This window comes from Jaculus jaculus, chromosome 11, assembly GCF_020740685.1.
Source record: "Jaculus jaculus isolate mJacJac1 chromosome 11, mJacJac1.mat.Y.cur, whole genome shotgun sequence".
Classification (NCBI taxonomy): domain Eukaryota; kingdom Metazoa; phylum Chordata; class Mammalia; order Rodentia; family Dipodidae; genus Jaculus; species Jaculus jaculus.
The window spans coordinates 100,032,395-100,055,851 of NC_059112.1; the positions used below are offsets into that span (position 1 = coordinate 100,032,395).

At 41.0% G+C, this 23,457-nt stretch overlaps 1 protein-coding gene across 6 annotated transcripts in view; it reads right to left on the reverse strand.

The window, feature by feature from the left end:
* The window catches only part of Mrtfb (myocardin related transcription factor B), a 206,237-nt gene that overhangs the window by 39,179 nt on the left and 143,601 nt on the right, over positions 1-23,457 (reverse strand). For all 6 annotated transcript variants that reach the window (XM_045161177.1, XM_045161173.1, XM_045161176.1 and 3 more), the window contains 5 exons: positions 16,674-16,739; positions 14,481-14,536; positions 13,246-13,321; positions 9,857-10,018; positions 6,797-6,975 (listed from right to left, as the gene is read on the reverse strand). In XM_045161177.1, the coding sequence (XP_045017112.1) occupies positions 6,797-6,975; positions 9,857-10,018; positions 13,246-13,321; positions 14,481-14,536; positions 16,674-16,739 (539 nt within the window). The remainder of the gene's footprint in view (positions 1-6,796; positions 6,976-9,856; positions 10,019-13,245; positions 13,322-14,480; positions 14,537-16,673; positions 16,740-23,457) is intronic.

Consider the following 23,457-nt stretch of genomic DNA (forward strand, 5'->3'; position numbering starts at 1 on the left):
CGTATTTCTTCCTTTGAGAACTCTCTATTTAGCTCCATAGCCCATTTTTTGATTGGCTTGTTTGATTCCTTATTATTTAACTTTTTGAGTTCTTTGTATATCCTAGATATTAATCCTCTATCAGATATATAGCTGGCGAAGATTTTTTCCCATTCTGTAGGTTGCCTCTTTGCTTTTTTCACTGTGTCCTTTGCGGTGCAAAATCTTTGTAATTTCATTAGGTCCCAGTGGTTAATCTGTGGTTTTATTGCCTGAGCAATTGGGGTTGTATTCTGAAAGTCTTTGCCAAGACCAATATGTTGAAGGGTTTCCCCTACTTTTTCCTCTAGCAGTTTCAAAGTTTCCGGTCTGATGTTAAGGTCTTTAATCCATTTGGACTTAATTCTTGTGCATGGCGAGAGAGAAGAATCTATTTTCATCCTTCTGCAGATATATATCCAGTTTTCCAAACACCATTTGCTGAAGAGGCTGTCTCTTGTCCGATGAGTATTTTTGGCATTTTTATCAAATATCAGGTGGCTATAGCTACTTGGGCTTACATCTGGGTCCTGTATTCTGTTCCACTGATCTAACTGTCTGCTTTTGTGCCAGTACCATGCTGTTTTTGTTACTATGGCTCTGTAGTATAGGTTAAAATCAGGTATGGTGATACCACCAGCCTCTTTTTTGTTGCTCAGTATTATTTTAGATATTCGAGTTTTTTTGTGATTCCAAATGAATTTTTGGATTGTTTTCTCTATTTCCATGAAGAAAGCCTTTGGAATTTTGACAGGGATTGCATTAAATGTGTAGATTGCTTTAGGTAAGATTGCCATTTTCACAATATTGACTATTTCAATTTTCCTGAATTTGTTAAGATTTGCTTTGTGTCCTAATATATGGTCTATTTTAGAGAATGTTCCATGTGCTGCTGAAAAGAATGTATATTCTGCAGCCTTTGGATGAAATGTCCTGTATATATCTGTTAGGTCCATTCCTTCTATGACCTCATTTAGTCCAGATGCCTCTCTGTTTATTCTTTCCCTGGATGACCTGTCAATTGATGAGAGTGGGGTGTTAAAGTCACCCACCACCACCGTGTTTGGTGTTATCTGTGACCTTAGTTCTAATAGTGTTTGTTTGACGAATTTGGGAGCCCCCATGTTAGGTGCATATATGTTTAGGATTGTAATGTCCTCCTGTTGGAGTGTGCCCTTAATCAATATAAAGTGACCTTCCTTATCTTTCTTGACTAACGTCGGACTAAAGTCTACCCTGTTTGATATTAGGATAGCAACCCCTGCTTGTTTTCTAGGCCCATTTGCTTGAAACACCGTCTTCCAACCTTTCACCCTAAGATAATGTCTATCCTTTGTAGACAGGTGAGTTTCTTGGAGACAACAAATTGTAGGATCCTGCTTTTTAATCCAGTCTGCAAATCTATGTCTTTTCATTGGGGCATTGAGGCCGTTGATATTAAGAGAGATTATTGAAAGGTGTGTATTTATGTTTGCCATTTTTGTGTGTGTGTGTATTTCTGGTTCTACCTGTGCTCTCTTCTGTTAACTGGTATTTGAGTATAGCTTGTTTTTTCTAGGTTCCTTATATGTGTGCTTTTCCTTTTCTTCAGCATGGAGGATTCTATCAAGTATTTTCTGTAGAGCTGGTTTTGTCTTCAAATACTCCTTTAACCTGCTTTTGTCATGGAATGTCTTTATTTCTCCATCTATTTGAATGGATAACTTTGCAGGATAAAGTAACCTTGGTTGACAGTTGTTATCTTTTAGAACTTGGAATATATCACTCCAAGCCCTTCTGGCTTTAAAAGTTTGTGTTGAATAATCTGCTGTAATCCTGATGGGCTTGCTTTTGTAGGTAACTTGATTTTTCTAACTGCTTTCAATATTTTTTCTTTGGTGTGTGTGTTTGGAAGTTTGATTATAATATGGCGAGGAGAGGTTCTTTCTGGGTTTTGTCTGGCTGGGGTTCTAAAGGCTACCTGTTATTTGTATTGGCACCTCTTTCCCAATTTGGGGGAAATTTTCCTCTATGATTTTGTTGAGGACGCCTACTATGCCTCTGGAGTGGAGTTCTTCTTCTACTATGCCCTGAATTCTTATATTGGATCTTTTCATAGTGTCCCGAATATCTTGAAATTCCCACTCATACTTTTCTATAAGTTTGTCTTTCTCTTTGTTGGACTGCATTAGGTCTGCCACCTGGTCTTGTAGCTTAGATATTCTGTCCTCTCCCTCATCCATCCTACTGGTGAGATTTTCTACAGAGTTTTTTATTTCATTAACTGTGTTCTTCATTGCTAGTAATTCTGACTGGTTTTTCTTTATTATTTCTATTTCCCTATTTATGTCTTGTATTGCCTTCTTTATTTCATTAAATTGGTATCCTGTCTCTTCTTTGATTCCTTTGATTTCCTTTATTATTTCCTCTTTGATTTCTTTTTTGATTGTTTTCATGTGTTCTTTGACCTCTTTGAACATATTTATAATCATTCTTTTGAACTCTTTCTCAGGCATTTCCTCTAACTCTTTCTCACTGGGGGACATTTCTGATGCATTAATACTTTTAGATGGATTTATATCGTCTTGCTTTTTAGTGTTTCTTGTGTTATAATGTATATATTTTTGCATCTTGGATTAAGTTAATGCTTGGATTTTCTAGCTAACTGTGTATTCTTAGCTGTATCAATTGATTTGATGTAATATATTTTCAGGGTAGGACCTTAAGGTGTTAGGTGTGGCTCTTAAGACTCTCAGAGTATCTACAAAGATGTTCTTAGGGGTTGAGTTTCCCTGCTATAGGAGTATTCAAGCAGGCTGAGTGGAATAAAATACAGGTAGATTCTAAAATTTAACTAAACACTGTACACATTCAATCAAAAACAGCCCCGAGTATGTATGCAAGAGTAGTTATTATAATGACCAGATCCTCTATCAACAAAGAGGTTAAGATTTCTGGTCTGTTGAGGGATCCAAGTCAGCTTGTGACCAAGTGAGACCCTTCCCTGGTGCAATCCCAGTTACCTTGGATGATTTTGGTCTCAGTCAAGTTGCTGCCTGGGTCGTCGGGCTGCTGTTCTGATTTCTGGAGCTGAGCACTTGCTTTTCCTGCGGGGCAAACTGAGCCGCTGCTGCTGCCTCTGCTGCTGCTGTAGCTGCCACTGCTGGAGCCACCACTGCTGCTGAAGCTGCTGCTGCTGTGTCCACTGCCGCTGCTCGCCCTGAAGCTGCTGCTGCCGAGTCTGCCGCTGCTGCCACTCCTGGGTCTGCTGCTGCTGGGGCCGCTGTTACCGGTGCTGGAGCCGCTGATGTTGCTGCCGAACTCTGCTCCTGCTTGGGTCCTGGGCCGCTGCTCTGTTCGCCGGAGCTGGGCTCAGGTGGTGGGGGAGGGGAGGGAGCTGCAGCTGCTCTGGTTCTCTTGCTGCTCCAAGCGTTCTTCTACCTCGTGGTCTGCTCCTCCGCTGCTCGCTGCCACTCTCCCCTCACGTTTCCCGAGTTGCGGAGAGCGCGGTGTCAGGGGAAGCTCCGGCACCTGGCTTTTCCTGCGGCTCGAGCCGAGTCTGGCGGCTTTCTGGTGCGCTGCGGCCACGGCGGTTGGCCGAGCTGCCAGAGCCGCTTTTCCCGCCTGTGCAGGCTCTGGATGCTCTGGAACTCTTCTACTTCTCTGCTGCCGCTTCAATTTCCTATACACCTCACTTTTTAGTAAAAGTGTGCATTTTGCTGAGTTTTTTTGGTCTTTTTCCCCCCTAGGCTGCTTTGGCGTGGTACCTACGCCGCCATCTTAACCGGAAGTCCTTGTTTTTTATTTTATTTTATTTATTCATTTTTTGGTATTTATTTATTTGAGGAAGAGAGGGAAAGAGGCAGATAGAAAGAGAACATGTGCACCAGGGCCTTTAGCCACTGCAAATGAACTCCAGATGCATGCACCCCCTTGTGTATCTGGCTTATATGGGTCCTGGGGAATCGAACCGGAGTCCTTAGGCTTTGCAGGCAAATGCCTTAACTACTAAGCCATGGTCCCAGTCTGTCCTTAAGGATTTACAGCCAATTCTCCTTACTGTCTGGTCTCTACTTCCTAACTACAGATGCAATGTGACCCACTTCATGCTACTGCTATCATGGCTTTGCCTCCATGATGGACTGTATCCTTCAAAGAGGAAGCCAAAAAAAAAAAAAAAAGCCCTTCCTTCTTCATGTTGCTTCTTGCTAGGCATTTGGTCATAGTGACAAGAGAAGCAACTAATGAAGCAATTATTAGTTGCTTAGGGCATGATGGCACACACCTTTAATCTCAGCACTCCTCAAGCAGAGGTAGGAGGATCACTGTGAGTTCAAGGCCAGACTGGGACTACAAAGTGAGTTCTAGATACAGCCTGGGTTAAAGTGAGACCCTATGTAAAAAAAAAGCAAAACAAAACAAATCAACTAAAAACTACCCAACCAGAAATTAAAAAGTCTGGATAATTCTATGAAAAGTTCAGACACTGCCAAGAAAAACTCCACTTAATTACTACTTATAGGTGATATAAAAATCCCAGTGGCTCAACAGGCATGATAATTTTTTATGATGGGGAGGGGGAAAGGGACGCAGAGGAAGGGAGGGAAAGGGGCAGAATTGGCACACCAGGGCCTATAGCCACTACAAATGAACTCCATATGCATGTGTCACCATGTGCATCTAGCTTATTGTGGGTTATAGGGAATTGAACCTGGGTCCTTGGGCTTTGCAAGCAAGTGCCTTAACAACTAAGTCATCTTTCTAGCCCCTATAATAAGAGTTTTTAATTAACTTAAAAAAAAAAAGAACAGAACCCTGACAACATTATTTATAATTCTCCTTAAGGCTTATCTTTATCAGGATCAAGTAGTTTTGCCTGTAGTCACAGCACTTGGGAGGTGGAGGATCGGGAATTCATGGTCATCCTTAGATACACGGTATGTTCAAGGCCAGCATGGGCTCCATGAGACCTGTTCTAAAACACTACCACCAACAACAAATCACTGACCAGATGACTTGCAGCATAGTCATTCAATAAATCACAAGAAACAAATAATCAGGAAAAAAATAAGCAATGTGTTTCTGACGAACTATTCACCAGGTTCCTTTGTGTGCAGTGGATTCTGAGCTCCCCACACAAAATGACATAATAGGTGCTCAATAAATATCTGCTAAGCAAATGCCTTCAATATCAAGAATCAAAAAGCCAATTAAAGCATACAAATCATGAGGTTAGGGGGATGTATTTCAATGGTGAGTGTGATAGTTTGAATGGATGTCCCCAAGAGATTTAGAAGTTTTATTAAAGCTTGTAACTTGGATTTCCAGCTGCCTGTCTGGAAGAGGCGTTAACTGTGGGCAGATCTGGAATTCCAGCCTAAGTATGCAGAGAGCAGCTTGAGCTCTGCCTGGGTTCCCTGATATTTTGCTTGCTTGCTTGCTTGAGGTGCTGCTGGTGATTTTGTGCTCTCTCTGCTGGATCTGTAAAAGGGAGCCAGCCTCATTTGCTATTATGGAACTTCCTCTGGATTGTAAGGTTCAAATAAATCCCTTCTTTCTCCCATAAACTACATCTGTTTGGAAGTTCATCCCAGCAGCATGGAGACGACTACGGCAGTGGGAGGCCTGGGGTTTGAAGCCTAGTACCACAAGAAAGGCCAACAAAAACACAACAGCAAGCATTAAGTTTCCAAGACTTACGGTGACCCTACTTGTGGTAAAGATGGTGACTGTGGAAATCTTTGCTAACTCCTGAAGGTCAGGCACATGCTGACCTTTGGCCTAAAAGCCAAGCCCAAGCTATTTATTGTTTTGTTTTTAAAGAACAGATCCTGTTATGGTTCTAACAACATGGTTCTAACCTTCAGGACATTATGACTGGCTAAATGAAATAAGCTAGTGGCAAAATAACAAATAATGGATGACCTCAATTTTAATGACATACCTAGAAAGTCAAAGTTATAGAGACAGAAGGTAGTACAGCGGGTCTTGGCAGCTGGATAAATAGGAATAAAGGAATTACAGAAGGAGTATAAAATTTCAGTTGCTCTAAGTGAAAAGGTTGTGGAGATCTTTTGCATAGCAATGTGAATGAATACACTTGACTCTGCTGAACTCTAGGCTAAAAATGGTTAAGATGGGGCTGGAGAGATGGCTTAGCGGTTAAGGCGCTTGCCTGCAAAGCCAAAGGACCTCGGTTGGATTCCCCAGTACCCATGTTAGTCAGATGCACCAGGTGGTGCATGCGTATCGAGTTTGTTTGCAGTGGCTGGAAGCCCTGGCATGCCCATTCTCTCTCTCTCTGCCTGCCTCTTTCCCTCTCTCAAATAAATAAATAAAAATAAAATATTAAAAAATGGTTAAGGTGGTAGAAAAAAGGTGAATTTTATTTATTTTATTTTTTTTGATTTTTCGAGGTAGGGTCTCACTGTAGCCCAGGCTGACCTGGAATTCACTATGGAGTCTCAGGGTGGCCTCGAACTCGCAATCCTCCCACGTCTGCCTCCCGAGTGCTGGGTTTAAAGGCATGCGCCACCACGCCCGGCTAGGGTGAATTTTATATGAGACAGTTTGTAAGAAAATGTTATAGGAAGGTTTTAAAAAGTTATAGAACTAAAACATATGTATATGTAGAGCAGAAATAATATTAAAGAATCAGGTGAAAAGTTTTAACAGTGTTTGCATCCTAGATAAGCACTCTATTTTTCAGCATTTTCTTCTGGTGAAAATGTACTTTTCTAATACAGTATATAAAACAGAGCACTTCTCTGTTTAGAAGTCTACACCAGAAGGTTCCTACCTGGGCTGGAGTGTTTGTAGTCACTGGAGATGGCGATTCACTAACTTTTGGCTCACTCGGGGATGCAGCTGACCCCTGAGACTCCTGGCTGGCCGGCTGGTCTGGAGACAATGCATCACTGCTATCTTCGTCAAATGAGAAATCCCCCTGAGTGTGGGGGTAGTCCTCCTTCCCCACGCCTGCAGAGAGAACCAGTGTTAACTCATGACAGCCTTGGAACACTATGCTTACATTCAAAAGGAGAAATAGTGTTAAAAGTGTTTTCCATAAGAATTTAAAAAGCTGTTTTTTTTTTTTTTATTTTTAAAGAAAACACAGTGTCTTTCTCAGTGGAAGCCATGATCTATGATGTTTTCTTAAGGTTGAAGAAAAAAGAAAAAATCAAACCTGAATCAGATTGAGCCTTTGGATCTAACTACCAGTTACAGGAAAAAGAGAAGACAGGAAGATGGGAAATTTGTTTGTTTGCTTTTTGTGGTGTTGGGGATGGAATGGAGGGCCTTGCACAAGCTAGGCAAATGCTTTCCCACTGAGCTACACACCAGTTTTGATTGGAATGCTGTTAATAACATTGGAAAATGCTAATCCATTGGTATGATCCAGAATGTGGTATACCTTCTAGTCTGTTGTGTCAACAAGTAAGAAGTAGGACAAAAGTAAAGGGAAGAATACTTCCTCAATAGATTAAAATCTAAGAAACATATAGGCCATAGGCAAGAAGGGGATTTTACTTTGATCCTGACATGGCATCCAAGTATTAGAAAACAGGAAGCAATGGAAAAAGTGGGGCTGTTAATGGACATCTGTTGTTAAGTTCTTGTTTCAAAGAACATCCTACATGCATATCTTACTTTTTGGGGGGTCTATCTCCCCAAATGTTTGGAATCATAGTGAACTGAATGTCTTAGGTTTGTGACTTCAAAGCAGTCTCCAGGAGTAGGAAGCTACAACAGTTTCGTATTTTCTTTTCTTTTTCAAGGCAAGGTCTCACTCTAGTGAGTAGGTAGCTCCAGGCTCATAGCTATCCTCCTACCTCAGCCCTTCAAGTGCTTGGATCAAACGTGTGTATCATCATGCCAGTGAGTAGTTTTTTTCAAGTATTTATTTATTTATTTGAGAGAGGGAAAGAGGCAGAGAGAAAGAGAGCGCACACGAGGTGCAAGCGAGTGCGCCAGGGCTTTCAGCCACTGCAAATAAACTCCAGATACGTGTGCCCCCTTGTGCATCTGGCTTATGTGGGTCCTGGGGAATTGAACCGAGGTCCTTTGGCTTTGCAGGCAAGTGCTTTAACGGCTAAGCCATCCCCCCAATCCCAGCAAGTAGTTTTCAATACAGGACAATCACTTTAAAAATTGCTTGCTGGACCAGGCGTGGTGGCACATGCCTTTAATCTCAGCACTTGGGAGGATCACTGTGAGTTTGAGGCCACCCTGAGACTACATAGTGAATTCCAGGTCAGCCTGGGCTAGAATGAAACCCTACCTCGAAAAACAAACAACAACAACAATAAAATGCTTGCTGGGCTAAAGTGATTGCTTAGTGGTTAAGGCACTTGCTGGTAAAGCCAAAGGACCCTGGTTCGATTCCCCAGAACCCACATGCACAAGGTGACGCATGTGTCTGGAGTTTGTTTGCAGTGGCTAGAGGCCCTGGTGTGCCTGTTCTCTCTATCTACTTCTCTTTCTCTCTCTCAAATAAATGAGTAGGTAAATAAAATAATATTTTAAAATAATGGTTGCTTAATAGCATTATCCTTGATTATTTTCCCTTGCTGAAGCCTATGCCAGAAACAGAAAGAGAAGGAGTGGGGCTAGGGTGCAGTTCAAGGGAAGAGTGCATGCTTAGCATTTTCAGGTCTTGGGTTCAACCCCTAGCACTAGGAAAGAAAAGATAAATAGTGGTAAATAAAGCCAGGATAAGGGTTAGGTATTGTAGCACATGCCTTTAATCCCAGCACTAGGGAGGCAGAGGTAGGAGGAGGATCACTGTGAGTTCAAGGCCAGCCAGGGACTACCTAGTGAATTCCAGGCCAGCTTGGGCTAGAATGAGATTTTACCTTGAAAAACAAACCAAAACAAAACAAGGGCTGGAGAGATGGCTTAGCTGTTAAGGTGCTTGCCTGCAAAGCCTAAGGACCCATGTTCAATTCTCCAGGTCTCATGCAAGCCAGATGCACAAGGTGATGCACACAGGTGGCACAAGGGTCTGGAGTTTGATTACAGTAGCTGGAGGCCCTGGTGCACCAATTTTCTCTCTCTCTCTTTCTCTCGCATAAAAAAAAAGGCCAGTCTGTTGGGTTTTCCTTAAAAAACCAAAACAAACAAAACAAAACAAAAAAACCAGGATAAAATAGACAGATATTGTCATTTTTTGTATTTCATTTTATTCTATTATTTCAGAGAGAGAGAGAGAGAGAGAGAGAGAGAGAGAGACAGAGAGAGACAGAGACAGAGAGACAGAGAGAGAGACAGAGACAGGGAGGGAGAGGGAGGCAGCAGATAAGTGAGAGAGAAAATGGGTGAGCCAGGGCCTCTAGCCACTGCAAACAAACTTCCAGAGGCATGAGCCACCTTGTGCATCTGACTTTATGTGAGTACTGGGAAAATGAACCTGGGTCTTTTGGCTTTGCTAGTAAGTACCTTAACCACTAAGCCATCTCTCCAATCCCAGATATTACCATTCTTAATAGAATACATCTATATTCATGTGCTGTTGTCCTTTCTCAACTTTGAACAAGCTATTTTTAATCTTTTCCAGCAGAAAATAGAACTAATGTGAAGTTCAAAAGAATTCAGAAACTAAGTGGCAGAACATAGAAACAGCAATTTAAAGTAGAAAACGTGATCATGAAAATGGAATCCATGTTAACTGGTAGCATAGAGGCCCCCCTTTTTTCCTTTTAATATAACCAAAGAACAGTAACAGGAATCACTATAAAGTGTTAATCAATTTCTAATTAACCCAGAAAACTATCCCCTTGCTTGATGTTGGTTTTCTAGTTCAATGTGTTTCATCAGGCGATTCCACATTTCCCAAAGGATAGTGAATTTTCACTCTTGCCTATAATTGCTTCCTTTACACTGGAGTCCACAGGCAGGATGTTCTTCTCTACCAGCTCCATGGGACCAGGCCTCTGAGCAATCTTTTCATTCAAATCATCAGCTAGCCGTGCTCTTTTCAACTTCATCTGAGTAGCCTGCAGGGATGGCTCTGCAAATGTTTCTAAAGGGAAAATAATTTTAACCATTATTTAGATTATTATTTTAGAATATTATTTCAGGTTAACTATGGTGAACTTAACTAGTTCAAACATATTTGTGTTTTCAGTACCTTTGTGGAAAAAGAAAATGATGAAGCACGTTCTAGTATGTATACACTTGGTGCTTCTTACAGCTTGGATGGCTTTCCCTATTTATACAATATGGATGACCACAGAACCGAATTAACATGACTAAGTCAAAACTGGGAAGTGCCATTTGTTCACCTATAGCCAGAGAGTCAAAACTACACTTACTAAAGGCATGAAAAAGACAGATGTGGTACATTATTCTAGTTTTGGCTCCCTTGGCATTAACACCTAGAAAGGAAGGCACTGCCTCTTAGGATGAAAACTTCTTTGCTTTCTTCAACAGGAAGATTTATGAGTTACATTCTGAGCCTGACGAATTTGGGCTTGTTTCTGAATATACAACCTCATGTCTATTAGCAAAGTCCAACTGCATAGAAATTATGGTTGCATAGGAGCATCGAATTATATACTTACAAGCACATGAAGCTACTACAACAGATAAGAAACTGCTATAAATCTCATGACTCACTTGTTTTATTCTGTTAACTACTGGTATTTCTGGTAAGACTCATTAACACATCTTCCCCACTGTTCTAAATAACATTTATACTTGTTTAAAAATAATAATGTGAAGGCTGGGGAGATGGCACAGCAGTTAAAGGGGCTTGCTTGCAAAGCCTGTTGGTCCAGGTTCAATTCCTCAGAACCCATTTAAAGCTAGACACACAAAGTGGTACATATGTCTGAAGTTCATCTGCAGAGGCAAAAGGCCCTGGTGTGCTCATATTTTCTCTCCTAAATAAATAAAAATGTTTAAAAAAATGATGTGGTGTCAACCCCAGATTCCAAGTTTATTCCAACTTTCTGCGATGAACACATCCAGCTGTACATGGACATGGCAGCTGGAGAGAATTAGACTGGGTAAGTTATGCAGGTTGATTTTTCAATGTTTTGTGAGGATCAAAGTAGGAAAAGCCTTTTGTTTCCCTCCCTTTTCCCATTAACACCATCTAAGTGATAACAGAAATGTATGTGTAAAGACCATTTTCCCAAAGTAATTAAGTAGAGTTGGGTATGCTTCTGTTAGCAGTCTCATTTCTGCCCCAACTCCATAAAACTGAGGCTAGATTTTAGCTGCTGAACTTCAAAAAATATTCTAGATTCTTACCTGCCAAACATCCAATCAAAATTGAATTAATGTTAAAATACAGTGGGGGTGGTTTAACCATATATCAAAAGCTAAAGATGCCACATTCTTTACTTACCAAATTCCAATTTAATACATAGGAATACATGTGCTAAAGATATTATTTATGGCTCATTCATATGCACTCCAGGTTCCGAAGAGTTGGATAGTCTTTTTCTTTTTTTTTTAATTTATTTTAGAGAGACAGAGGCAGATAGAGAGGGAGAATGGGCATGCCAAGGCCTCTAGCCATTGCAAATAAACTCCAGATGCATACACCACCTTGTGCATCTGTCTTACGTGGGTCCTGGGGAATCAAACCTGGGGCCTTTGGCTTTGCTTGCAAGTGCCTAATTTTTAAGCCATCTCTTTCCAGTCCTGGATAATCTTTTTTTTTTTTTTTTTTTGGTTTTTCGAGGTAGGGTCTCACTCTGGCCCAGGCTGACCTGGAATTCACTGTGGAGTCTCAGGGTAGCCTTGAACTCACGGCGATCCTCCTACCTCTGTCTCCCGAGTGCTGGGATTAAAGGCGTGCGTCACCACACCCGGCTATCTTTTTCTTAATACAAGAAAATTTTAATACATTTTCCCTTGCTTTTCATCATATTAATTAAGTATAGTGAGAAGGCAAATGAAAACAGACAGTACTGCTACAATACAAATGCTGTCCCTCTTGGGTCAAGACATTTTTGGCTCAGAGGAGCCATTTGCTGTGTTCCTTGCCAGACGGCTTGCTTCTTTGAAGTAATGTATCCCTGACATCTGGCAGCTGCTCTACCCAACTACTGCAACTCTGAAAAGCTTTTCAGTTCAGGGACTTTTAAGAATACAACTCACAGCGGAGAGGGCACATATGCTCTGCCTCTAGATGGGAGCAGTGAGGACAGACACATGGTCATACATTCTCCAGGTTTGGGAAGACCCTATATTGGGAAGCATGGAGACCAATTTGATACTTGGTATTTTTTACAGCTTCCTGTGTGGTGTCTGACTGTCACAGTAGCCTATCTATCCCTCTCTGTGTGCTGCTTGTCTTGCTCCCTGATGTCTAGCACATTGGCCAATGGATGGACCCCTCTATGTGTTTCACTACCTGAAGATGTCACTTTTGGATGTGTCTAGCCTATTAAGATGTTGTTCTGCATGTTAAACTATAGTCTAATACCTTATAAAATCAACCTAGTTCTAATTCTCTCTAGGCCCATAGAGAACAGCTCTTATTTCTACCTGGCAGTTGTCTCTAAGTGTTTGAGAAGTTTCCAGATTCTCGAATCTCTGAATCCTTAAGGCTTACCACACTCATGACTATCACAGGATCAAGCTCCTAGTTTTGCCCAATAAATTAGTCAGAAGAGGAGAGCACTTGGAAGAAAATGTAATTCCATGAGTTTCTGATGGAGGATTAGCTTTCAAGAAGGCTGTCTTTAGAACTGTGCGCTCAACAGAAATGGACTTAAAGTTATTCCTACCTCTAAGAGCCAAGGCTAGATCACTGAAAGGCTTGGTGAGGAGTGGATGGGGTACTTACAGTAATGGTCAGATCAGAACCACTGTAGGTCATAGCCATAGAGAGGAAAGGATGGGGTGGGGATTGTGCCAGTTCATCATCAATGAGGTTCAAGTTGTTAAAAATCTAGAATTAGACTTGTGACTAATGTATGCACTGACTTAGTGATGTGGCCCTCACTGTTAAAGAAGTCCTCTGGACAGAAAATATACTTCTATAACAGTATGGGATAGGCAACTACAGTAGCAGCTGGTGGGAAAAGACAGAATGACAGAATGTTTATCTGCAGAACCAAATGTTCCCCATGTACCTAACGCAGAACTCTAGTTTTGGGTCTTTGTGCTGCTATCCCAATTTGGAGGATGCTAACCTATGGGATGAAAAGTTATTACTATGGTCATAAACAGAAATGGTGGAATCCTTGCTTCTTCAGAACATGCAGAAAGTAAGCAGCAACAAGCTTGTACCTTCTAAGATGTGCATCCTGACAAGCTCAGAACGGTCTGGTCGGCTTCGAATCTTGTGCTTCAAAAAGTTTTCCGTCTTAAAAAGAAAGTACAGACAGTCTTACCATAAATTACTTAAAATGATTTATTACGGTTTTATATTTTCTTCAAGGTAGTCCATTTAAGTAAATTATATCCTCTTTTTGTCATGTATCTGAGAAAAATAGTAGAAACTATTATCCAATGTATGATTTAAATTTTAGCCTCAAAATGTTACGTAAGATTTAATCATTTAAGCCGAGCAAGGTGGCGCATGCCTTTAATCCCAGTACTCAGGAGGCAGAAGTAGGAGGATTGCCATGAGTTCGAGGCCACCCTGAGACTCCATAGTGAATTCCAGGTCAGCCTGGGCTAAAGTGAGACCCTACCTCAAAAAACAAACAAACAAAAAAGATTTAATCATTTAAATATGTAAAATCAATAAAATATATAGGAAAGCAGGTTTTAAAATTCTTAAAAGCATTAGGAATACATTCTGAGTTCATATCATCAAACATATTTTGCTACATAGAACTGCACTCAACTCTTAAGCAATAGGGCTTTAAATTGGGTTTTCCAAAAGAATTGGCTCCAAAAGATCACTACTATATTCTAGGACACTGCTTAAGGAACTTTTGGAACATGCCCATTTTCACACTGCATGATGAAAATTATCCTGCAAAGCAATCCCAAGGGAATGAATGTGCATGATGGCCCTGCTGGAGAAAAGTACTAAACCCCAGTGTGATATTTAATTGTGATGGGGATCCCAAAGAATAAAGTAGAGTTGAGTGTAGCCATGTTCCTGAACCAGCCACATTCTTCTTCCATTGGTCCAATGAGCAGTTAACAGACCCCTTAGGGAAGTCATACAAGGACCTGATGTAGCACATACCTTAGCTATTCCTGTGCATGGCTAAAAGAACTCACCTGATATGTCTCTAAAAATGGTGGCTATGCCCTGAGCAAACACAGAAGTGTGATATTTCCTCCTTTTCATAAACATCTACTTACCAATTAAAAAAAAAAACCCAAAGTTTAAATGTCATGCATTGTCTACTAACATCCAAGACCAAGCTACCCCAGAATGCATGCTGTGCATACCCGGCATCTTGGAGACACACATCTTGGAGACACACAGAGCAAAATGGCTACTAGTCCACAGGTACACTAGGAGATAGCAGAACAGTTAAATACATTAAAGTGAAATTTCTTACTCTAGCTCGCTCCAAGCTTTTTATCTGCTCATGGAATGCTGCTGGGCTCTTCAATGCTATGAGGGAAAACAAATAATTTGCACAGTATCAATGAAGGAGTTCATGCCTCAGGCTAATATCAGAGTTCATCATGTTAATCATCTTATTAGTGCATACTTATTAGTGCATACCAATACTTTGTTTGCTAGTTCCTTTAGGAGTCACAATATTTGAAACCTTGAATGTTATAAATTAAATTTATGTATTTCATAAACAAAACAATCAAGCATTTAAAAGAGTTGTTATTTTTAATGACAGTGCAAATGCCAAGCCAGACTATTTCTGACCATGGTTAGGATAAATTTCCACAGCCCAGGGAACTGTGTGGTGATTCCTTCATGGGATTTTGCTCTTAGTGGCTATATAAGCTACTGGGAAAAGCCCACGTGACTTTAAAGGTAATCTAAGCTTGAACATGGGTACCTATTGTACTTTATGCCTAACATATATGAGTTACCATTTACTGAGATTTTACAAAAGGCTTAGCTCTGTGGCAAATTAGTTAAGTTGCTATTTGTTTTCAATAGCCAAGGCTAATAACTTATAAGGCAAGGATGAGGCCAGTACAAATGAAGGCTCAAGGAATCTAAGTGAGTTCTTGAGGTCATACAGTTAGATGGTAATTTAAGTGGGATTTAAATCTAGGGTTCTGAACCTAAAAGGTTTGTGTTCTTTCTACCATATCACAATGTAGCACACACCACACCCAGCGATGTCTACTAACTGTTCTAGAATCTCAGAATGAAGGTTGTAAAACAAAACATTAACAAAACATCATCTACTGCACAATTTCAACCAGTTATCTTGTCAAAATCTGGTCTGTGCAGGTTAGCCACTCCCTGTATGTAGAATCACAGGGTCAGGTGAGCAGATGGGATACACAACTAGGGTTCCCTGGGCTGCTGAGACTTGACTACAGCATGATTTTCAGCCCTGACCCCTGAGGCACTGCAGAGGCTACCAGGGGCCCAACCCAGTCTGTGTGGCTGGGGACCAGCTCTCCAAACAGACTACAGCTGACCTAGTAGCAGTGTCTTCAACATCACCATCTGATCCTGCCTGACTGGTTGGCTCATATAGAAGAATGTGTGGTGGAGAATCTGGCAGACTATCAAAGAAACTTTTGACCATCACAACAGTGGATTTAGGACTTTTAAGATACTTAGATAATTAATAGTACCCTAGAGAAAAAAGTTACATTGGGAAAAAAAACACTATTACTGATAAAAACCATTTCTATTATTAACCAATAAGTGACTTCTGGGCTAGAAATGAATCTAGAAGAATAAAAAGCATATATTAATTTTGTAATTTCTAGCCCTTTAAAGGAGACCAAAATTAACCCTTGGAAAAGTTAATTTTTAAACAGTGCTACAGCCTACAGACAAAAACTACTCTTCCCCTCTAAAATATAAAACAACTCTCAAAGGTGGTTGGTAAAGGTAAAAACAACATAGAAAAATATTCCAAAGTTCATCATCTCTTAAGAATCTTTTGAAAGAATAAGCCGGGCGTGGTGGCGCACGCCTTTAATCCCAGCACCCGGGAGGCAGAGGTAGGAGGATCGCCATGAGTTCAAGGCCACCCTGAGATGACAGAGTTAATTTCAGGTCAGCCTGGACCAGAGTGAGACCCTACCTCGAAAAACCAAAAAAAAAAAAAGAATCTTTTGAAAGAATGAACCCTGGGGATACCTTCTGGGTCAGAAAGATTGTTAATTAGCTACAAACAGAATGTTTATCAGTCTTGTAACTGAGATATTTAACTATACAAGCCATAGCATGGTACTGAAGATAGTTAATTTGAATTACATTTAAGAAGAACAAGGTTGTAAATGAATTTGATCATATTATATATATAACCCAAGATTCGTTAGTGGGGTGCAAATTTTCAAAACTTAAATATTAAAGCTCAAAGTAAGAAGCTTAGTGTCTTAATTAGCATAAAATCAAGTTCCACCCTTTAAGTAGAACCAGGTTTTCTAACAGTTCTCTTCAGTTGTCAATACTGATGTCTGCCTTTTCACAAAAACCCATACGATGGCTGCTGCCTATTTGAATGGGCATGACTGGAAGAAAGGCAGGATGCATGTTCTCCTCGGGCATGACCATCTTGTTATAGCACACCAGAGATGACAATGATGTGTGGCCTTACGTGGCATGATGCCCTGGTCCACTAGTTGTTCTCTTGTTCTCCTTTGTTGCAGCCTCAGTTGGAGCACTGTAGAAAGGAAAGAATCATCACTGGAGTTTATCTGCAACTGTGTGACCCAACTCACATAGTTCCAGAGGGACTGGTCACCTTTAGTAAGCATCTCTTGCTACTGAGCAGGACGGACATACATTGGGAAGCCAGGTGTGGTGGCTCACACCAGTAACTCCAGCATTTGGGAGGCTGAAGTGAAAGGATCACTGGAGGTCCAAGGCCAGCCTGAGTTACACAGTGGGTTCTAGGACATCATCAGAGTGCTGGACCCTGTCTCAAATTAAAAGAAAAGAAAGACATTACTCGGTTGGTACTAGCCAATTAAAAAAAAAACAATGGGTGTGGTGACGCACACCTTTAATCCCAGCACTCGGGAGACAAAGGTAGGAGGACTGCCAAGAGTTCGAGGCCACCCTGAGGCTCCATAGTGAATTCCAGGTCAGCCTGGGCCAGAGTAAGACCCTTCCTCAAAAAACCAAAAAGAAAAAAAAAAAGTTACATTGTGATTCTGCCTGTTGGGTAAACTCTGAATTTACTCAGTATATTTTTGCTTAGTTAATAATCAATACATCTGCATGGTACTCAAGCAAATAAAAATAGTTGGTGTATACATTATGACTTATTCATAAGAAATCTCATTCATAGAAACAAATGTGAAATTTTCTGACCTTTTTTTGATAAGTAGTAAAGAGAGACTGACTTGTTTGAAAGGATTTACTCCATCAGGAATAAATTTTAGTGGCTTTAATTATGTCTGCATGTACATAAATTACACCCATGACCCAAAGGAAATGTAATAATTTTCAAATAAATATAATATCATGTATGATACTATAATTTCTAAGAAAGACACAATCAATAGATTCCTTATCATTTTAATAAGTAAATTATTAAAACTGGTACATTATGAAATGTGGTTATCCAATTTGTTGAATTTAATAAAAAATTAAAAATTTCCCCTGGATTTCTCAGATTTCTTTTATAGCAATTACACACACACACACACACACACACACACACACACACACACGTGCAAAAGGGAGAGCAAGAGAACAAGAGAGAGAGACAGAATTGGCACGGCAGGGCCTCCAGCCACTGCAATCAAACTCCAGATGTGGGCACCACCTTGTATGCATACACAACCTTGTTCATGTGTCACCTTGTCCATGGGATCTGGAGAGTTGAACATGGGTCTTTAGGCTTCACAGGTAAGTAAGTGCCTTAACTGCTAAGCTATCTCTCCAGCCTACAGCTATATATTTTTAATATCAAAAGTGAGCCTATTACAAAAAATGACATATACAATAAAATTGAAAAATATTTTCCCCGGTTAATTAGCTTTATGTTCAATTCCATTTTGCTTTTGTTTCAAACTATGGATGCAAACCCAGGCTAGGATGATTAAGGATCTACATAAAGGTCACCAATGTGTTAAGAAATACCTTTGTGGGTTTCTTAATGGTGGGGAAAGAAAACAGTTTTCCAACAAGGTGGTGGTGGCTGGAACAATGCAGTATGCAGGGCATCTCTTCTGCAAAAGACCCAAAGCATGGAGGGACCATGGCTCTGACAGGGTTGTCCTTGCACTACTGAAGAGCAGAGCCCTGCTGAGATACACTTCCAGAAGAGCCTAACTGTACAATGGCTCTCTGGAATACTTTATCACTGCTAGATATGAATGTATCCTCTACTGAACACATGATGTAACTTTGAGTTGTGTTTGTTTTGGGGCCACAAGCTCACAAAGCTTCATTGATACCTCGTTTAGAACTGATACAAGCAACTGATGTAAGGTTCTGTGTCACAAAGCAAAAGGAAAGCTGAACAAGTTTAAAAAGAACATGTACACATGTCTGACATTAAAACATCTGTGTTATTTTGAGTTAGTGGTGTGAACAAGAAGTTCTTTTACCTCATACAGCTTATTGAGGAGATCATGTTCCCACTATACTTGACTAGGCACAAAGAAAACCAAGGAACAGCCCTGTGTCCAACACCACCCAGTGGGCTGCATTCTCTTAGGAACACTGAGAAGTCTAACACTAGAGGTCATAGGAAGAAGCAGAATCCTCCAAAAAGGAAGATAAGGTCAGGATGACTTTCCAGCTCAGAGGCTGGCCCTGTAGAGCATGTCTGTAGAGAAACTTTTAGTAGCAGTGTCCTTCCTGTCTCCCTGGGGAATCTTCAAAGAAAGGCATCAAAAGGAAAGGGTCACAAAAACATCTACAGCCTCTTTCATTTTAGAAAACAAAAACAAATCCATAAATACAGTAGATGGTTATGAAGGCACTTTGTGGGTAAATAACATCTATATCACCAACACCTTGATTTGCAAGCCAACACTGATGACAACAGAAGTGTCTCCAGACAGGATGCAGGCCATGTCAGGAGTCTGCATACACAGATGGGTAACCCTACATCATCAGTGACTAGAAATAACTTGTGAAGATGTACAAAGGCATCTGATACTGTTTAGCATATAAAATGCATGTGTATCACCGTGACCTGTTTCTCATCCCAACTCTTCTGACTCCAAATGTATGGGCTTTCTTTACATCTACTCACTCTCCAATCTTAGGACCGCAACTGGTTGTCTCACAGTTCAGTTCAAATCTGACCCTATGTACATAGAGCTTGGGGCACATTTTGCAGTTTGTTCCAACTTCAAATGCTGGTCATTAGCCCAGGCCATCCATATTATAGTAGGGCTCCCCCAACTCTCGTATCATGTTTGAGAATATGCCAGAATGTTTCACAGGATACAGGCAGCTTTACTATGAGGGATATGATGTGGAAAGAGTCCAGTTGAAGAGATGGGCAGGGAAAAGCATGGGGGAAGGCCTTTGCTGGCCTCTACCCTTCCTATGACCTCACCTGTGACTAAAGTTATCCTGAATCCATCTAGGACTATCATCTTGTTAGTGTATCCAACAATGTTCTTATCACTCTGGAAGGCATGAGCATCCTAGAAAGAACTGTCAGAACTAAGGACTAAGATCAATTATCACAGAAGATGCTGCATTACCCTTGCTGCTCAGGAAACCACAAGGATTTAGGAGCTCTGTGCCAGGAGTCAGAGGCAAAGAGCTAATGTACATTTCTCATATCACAGCATCCACAGTATCACAGACATCAATCACCAATTGTTAAGTAGCTTGTGTGTGTGTGTGTTTTCCATTTAATTTTCTATATAGCTAAAATAAGCAGAGTCAGTACCTCCCTCTACTTAGGTCATATAGCCTGAAGGGGGCAGACAATTTTCTCAACTAATATTCTCAAAACTGCATGTGTAACTTTCCCAAGAAGCAAGAAAACCATGTTCCAATACTAGTCAAATCAGCTGTGGCTATCAGCCACCTCCCTAGCACATTCATTTCTGTATAGCATACCTATAAGGTGTCTGTATGCAGGGTGCCGTATGGACTCACTGGAAAGAGCAGCAGGAGCTGTGAATATATATCTTATTTATTTGACAGGGAGGGAGCAGATAGAGAATGGGTGCATCAAGGGCTCCAGCCACTGCAAATGAAGTCCAGATGCATGCATCACCTTGTACATCTGGCTTACGTGGGGACTGGGGAATTGAACCCGGGTCCTTAGGCTTCACAGGCAAGCACCTTAACTGCTATGCCATCTCTCTAGCCCTAAGATCCTGCTTTTAAGCAAAGACATTAGGAAGAACTTGAATGGAGGGCAGGCCTGTCAAATCTGTGGACTTCCTTCCTCTCTGACTATACCAAAAGATGGACAGTGCAGTACTGGGAAGATCATACTGAATATGAGTCACAGTCAGAGATTCAAGTCAATGGAAGATGTAGCTTAGTGATAGAGTACTCACCAAGCACTTTGTGAGTTGGGGCAAAGGTACTCAAGTAATAGCCAGTCTAGGTTAATTAAGGTACAAATGCTGCATTGATTTATATTAAACATAACCGGTAACTGACAACTTGACAAAGACTATTCTCAGAAGAACTAGTTATAAAAACCTCCAAATAGTACATGCTCTTAATTTTGCAAAGCATCAAAATTCCTTTCAATGTCCTATTCATCAAATGAGTAGAAAGCAATGAATACATAACAAACAACAGCAACAGTGGATCCTTAGAGGCAGGACATCCAAGGCAGAAGATCACAGCCTGGACAATGTGCCCAGTTCAGTTGTCATGCCACATTTGGGGGGGGCACAAGTTGGGCAGAATTTGATGGCACTTCTCAGGGACTGTGAAGGGGATCAGAGACCCTGAAAAGAGAGGACCTGACTCTTCTGATGATCAGACACATTTATAGCTGCAAGCCAAGACGCTTTACCTAGTAGACTTTCTTCCCCCTCAGTCTATGTGCCCACCCAAGGCTGTTCCCACCCATGTGGAAGGAGAGAAGGCCCAGAATGCTGAATGACCCTCAGCCCTTTGCACAACTGTGACTCTAACCGCCATCTAAAGGCCCCACACTGGCTCAGAGCTTGTCCTGTGGCAGTGATGGTACTACACAGGCCCATGTAAAAACCAGAAGCTGCGGAGGGCTTCTGAAATCCCAGCACACTGGCACTGATGGCAAAGAGGGAGGGAGAGAGAGAAAGAAGAATATTCCCGAGGCTAGCAGTGAGTACAGCAAAGAGTAGCAGAGCAAAATCTTGCCTCAAATGAGGTAGACAGGCAAGGACCAATCTGAAGTGTCTTCTGAGTTCCACATGAGTGCCATGGCCTGCTCATACCCCCCCCCCCACAAAATGTGCACTCATGTGAACACAGGTACACCAACAAAAAGAAAAGTGGATGCCAAAAAATATGTATCTCATACAAGCAACATTGTATTCTCTGTGTGAAAAGCATTTATCTCAATGTGACAAACAATTATATAACAGCTATATACTTCCAAATGTAAACTCACAAGAACATGCAAAGAATTTCCATCAATGATACAAATCCACTGTTTTATGTATCACATCTTTCCCAACTTTCACTTAAAAAAAAAAAATTTAGCGGGGCGTGGTGGCGCACACCTTTAATCCCAGCATTCGTCCATAGTGAATTTCAGGTCAGCCTGGGCTAGAGTGAGACCCTACCTCAAAAAACTAACCAAACAAAAACAACAACAACAACAAAAAAAACTTTACAAAAAAAAAACTTTACAAAAAAACTTCTGGGGGCTGGAGAGATGGCTTAGTGGTTAAGCACTTGCCCGTGAAGCCTAAGGACCCCAGTTTGAGGCTCAATTCTCCAGGACTCATGTTAGCAAGATGCACAAGGGGGCTCATGTGTCTGGAGTTCGTTTGCAGTGGCTGGAGGCCCTGGCGCGCCCATTCTCTCTCTCTCTATCTGCCTCTTTCTGTCTCTTTCACTCGCAAATAAATAAAAATGAACAAAAAAAGTTTTTTTTTAACAAAGCTTTTGGGCTGGAGAAATAGCTTATCAGTATAAGGCACTTGCTGGCAAAGCCAAAGGACCCAAGTTTGATTCCCAAGTACCCACATAAAGTCAGATGTACAAGGTGAGGCATGCGTGTGGAATTCGTTTGCAATGGCTAGAGGCCGTGGCATGCCCATTCTCCCTATCTGCCTCTTTCTCTCTCTCAAATAAATAAATAAATATTTTAAAAGCTTTCAATATAATAGAGTGATGTGTTCATTAAGCAAAAGAAAATATAAAAAGTAGGAGAATTTAAAATTTGCTGATTTGACCACATAGACACAACTATTACTATATTGGTATATTTTCTGTCTTTCATCTAGGTATAATTTCTTATTCTTTCCTACACCCTACAATCATATTCCACATACAATGTAAACATTATTTTAATTTTAATTTGAAAGAGAGAGAATTGGCCTACTAGGGCCTCAGCCACTGCGATTGAACTCCAGATGCTCGTGCCACCTGGTGGGCATGTGAGACCTTGTGCTTGCCTCACCTTTTTTGTTTGGCTTACGTGGGATCTGGAGAATCACACATGGGTCTTAGGCTTCTCATGCAAGCGCCTTAACTGCTAAGCCGTCTCTCCAGCCCTGTAAACATTATTTTTATGGCTACATATTCTGTGGGGTGGGAGTTGCTATAGTTTACTCATTATTTCCCCCCATTATCACTTAGGTTATTTTCTTTAAAAAAATGTTTTTGTTTATTTTTATTTATTTGAAAGCTACAGAAAGAGAAAGAAGCAGATAGAGAGAGAATGGGTGCGCCAGGGCCTCCAGACACTGCAAATGAACTCCAGATTCATGTGCCTCCTTGTGCATTTGGCCTATGTGGAACCTGAGGAATCGAGCCTCAAACTGGGGTCCTTAGGCTTCACTGGCAAGCATTTAACTGCTAAGCTATCTTTCCAGCCCTCACTTAGGATATTTATTTTCAATTTTTGTACCTCCAATGATGGTCTGGTAGAGTTTTTGTGCATAAATTTCCTCAGTGTAAATTCCTAGTGGAAGAATGTCTCTACAGGATCTGGATTAGGTATGAGACTGATTTCTCTGTACAAACCATCATCCTCTGAATTGACAGATTCTTTTCTTGGATTGTATAAAAAGGAGAAAGCTGGCTGAGCAGAAGTAATCCTTGCTTTCTAATGTTGTCCAGCTCATCTGGGGTGTGACATCCAGTTTCCTACTCCTGCCATGCTTCCCCCCCCCAATCAACTCTATCCTGTAGAACTGTAAGACAAAATATATCCTCTCCCTGAGCTCCTTCTGGTTGGGATATTTTGCTCTAGCAACAAGAAATAACTGACACAATTGGTAAAA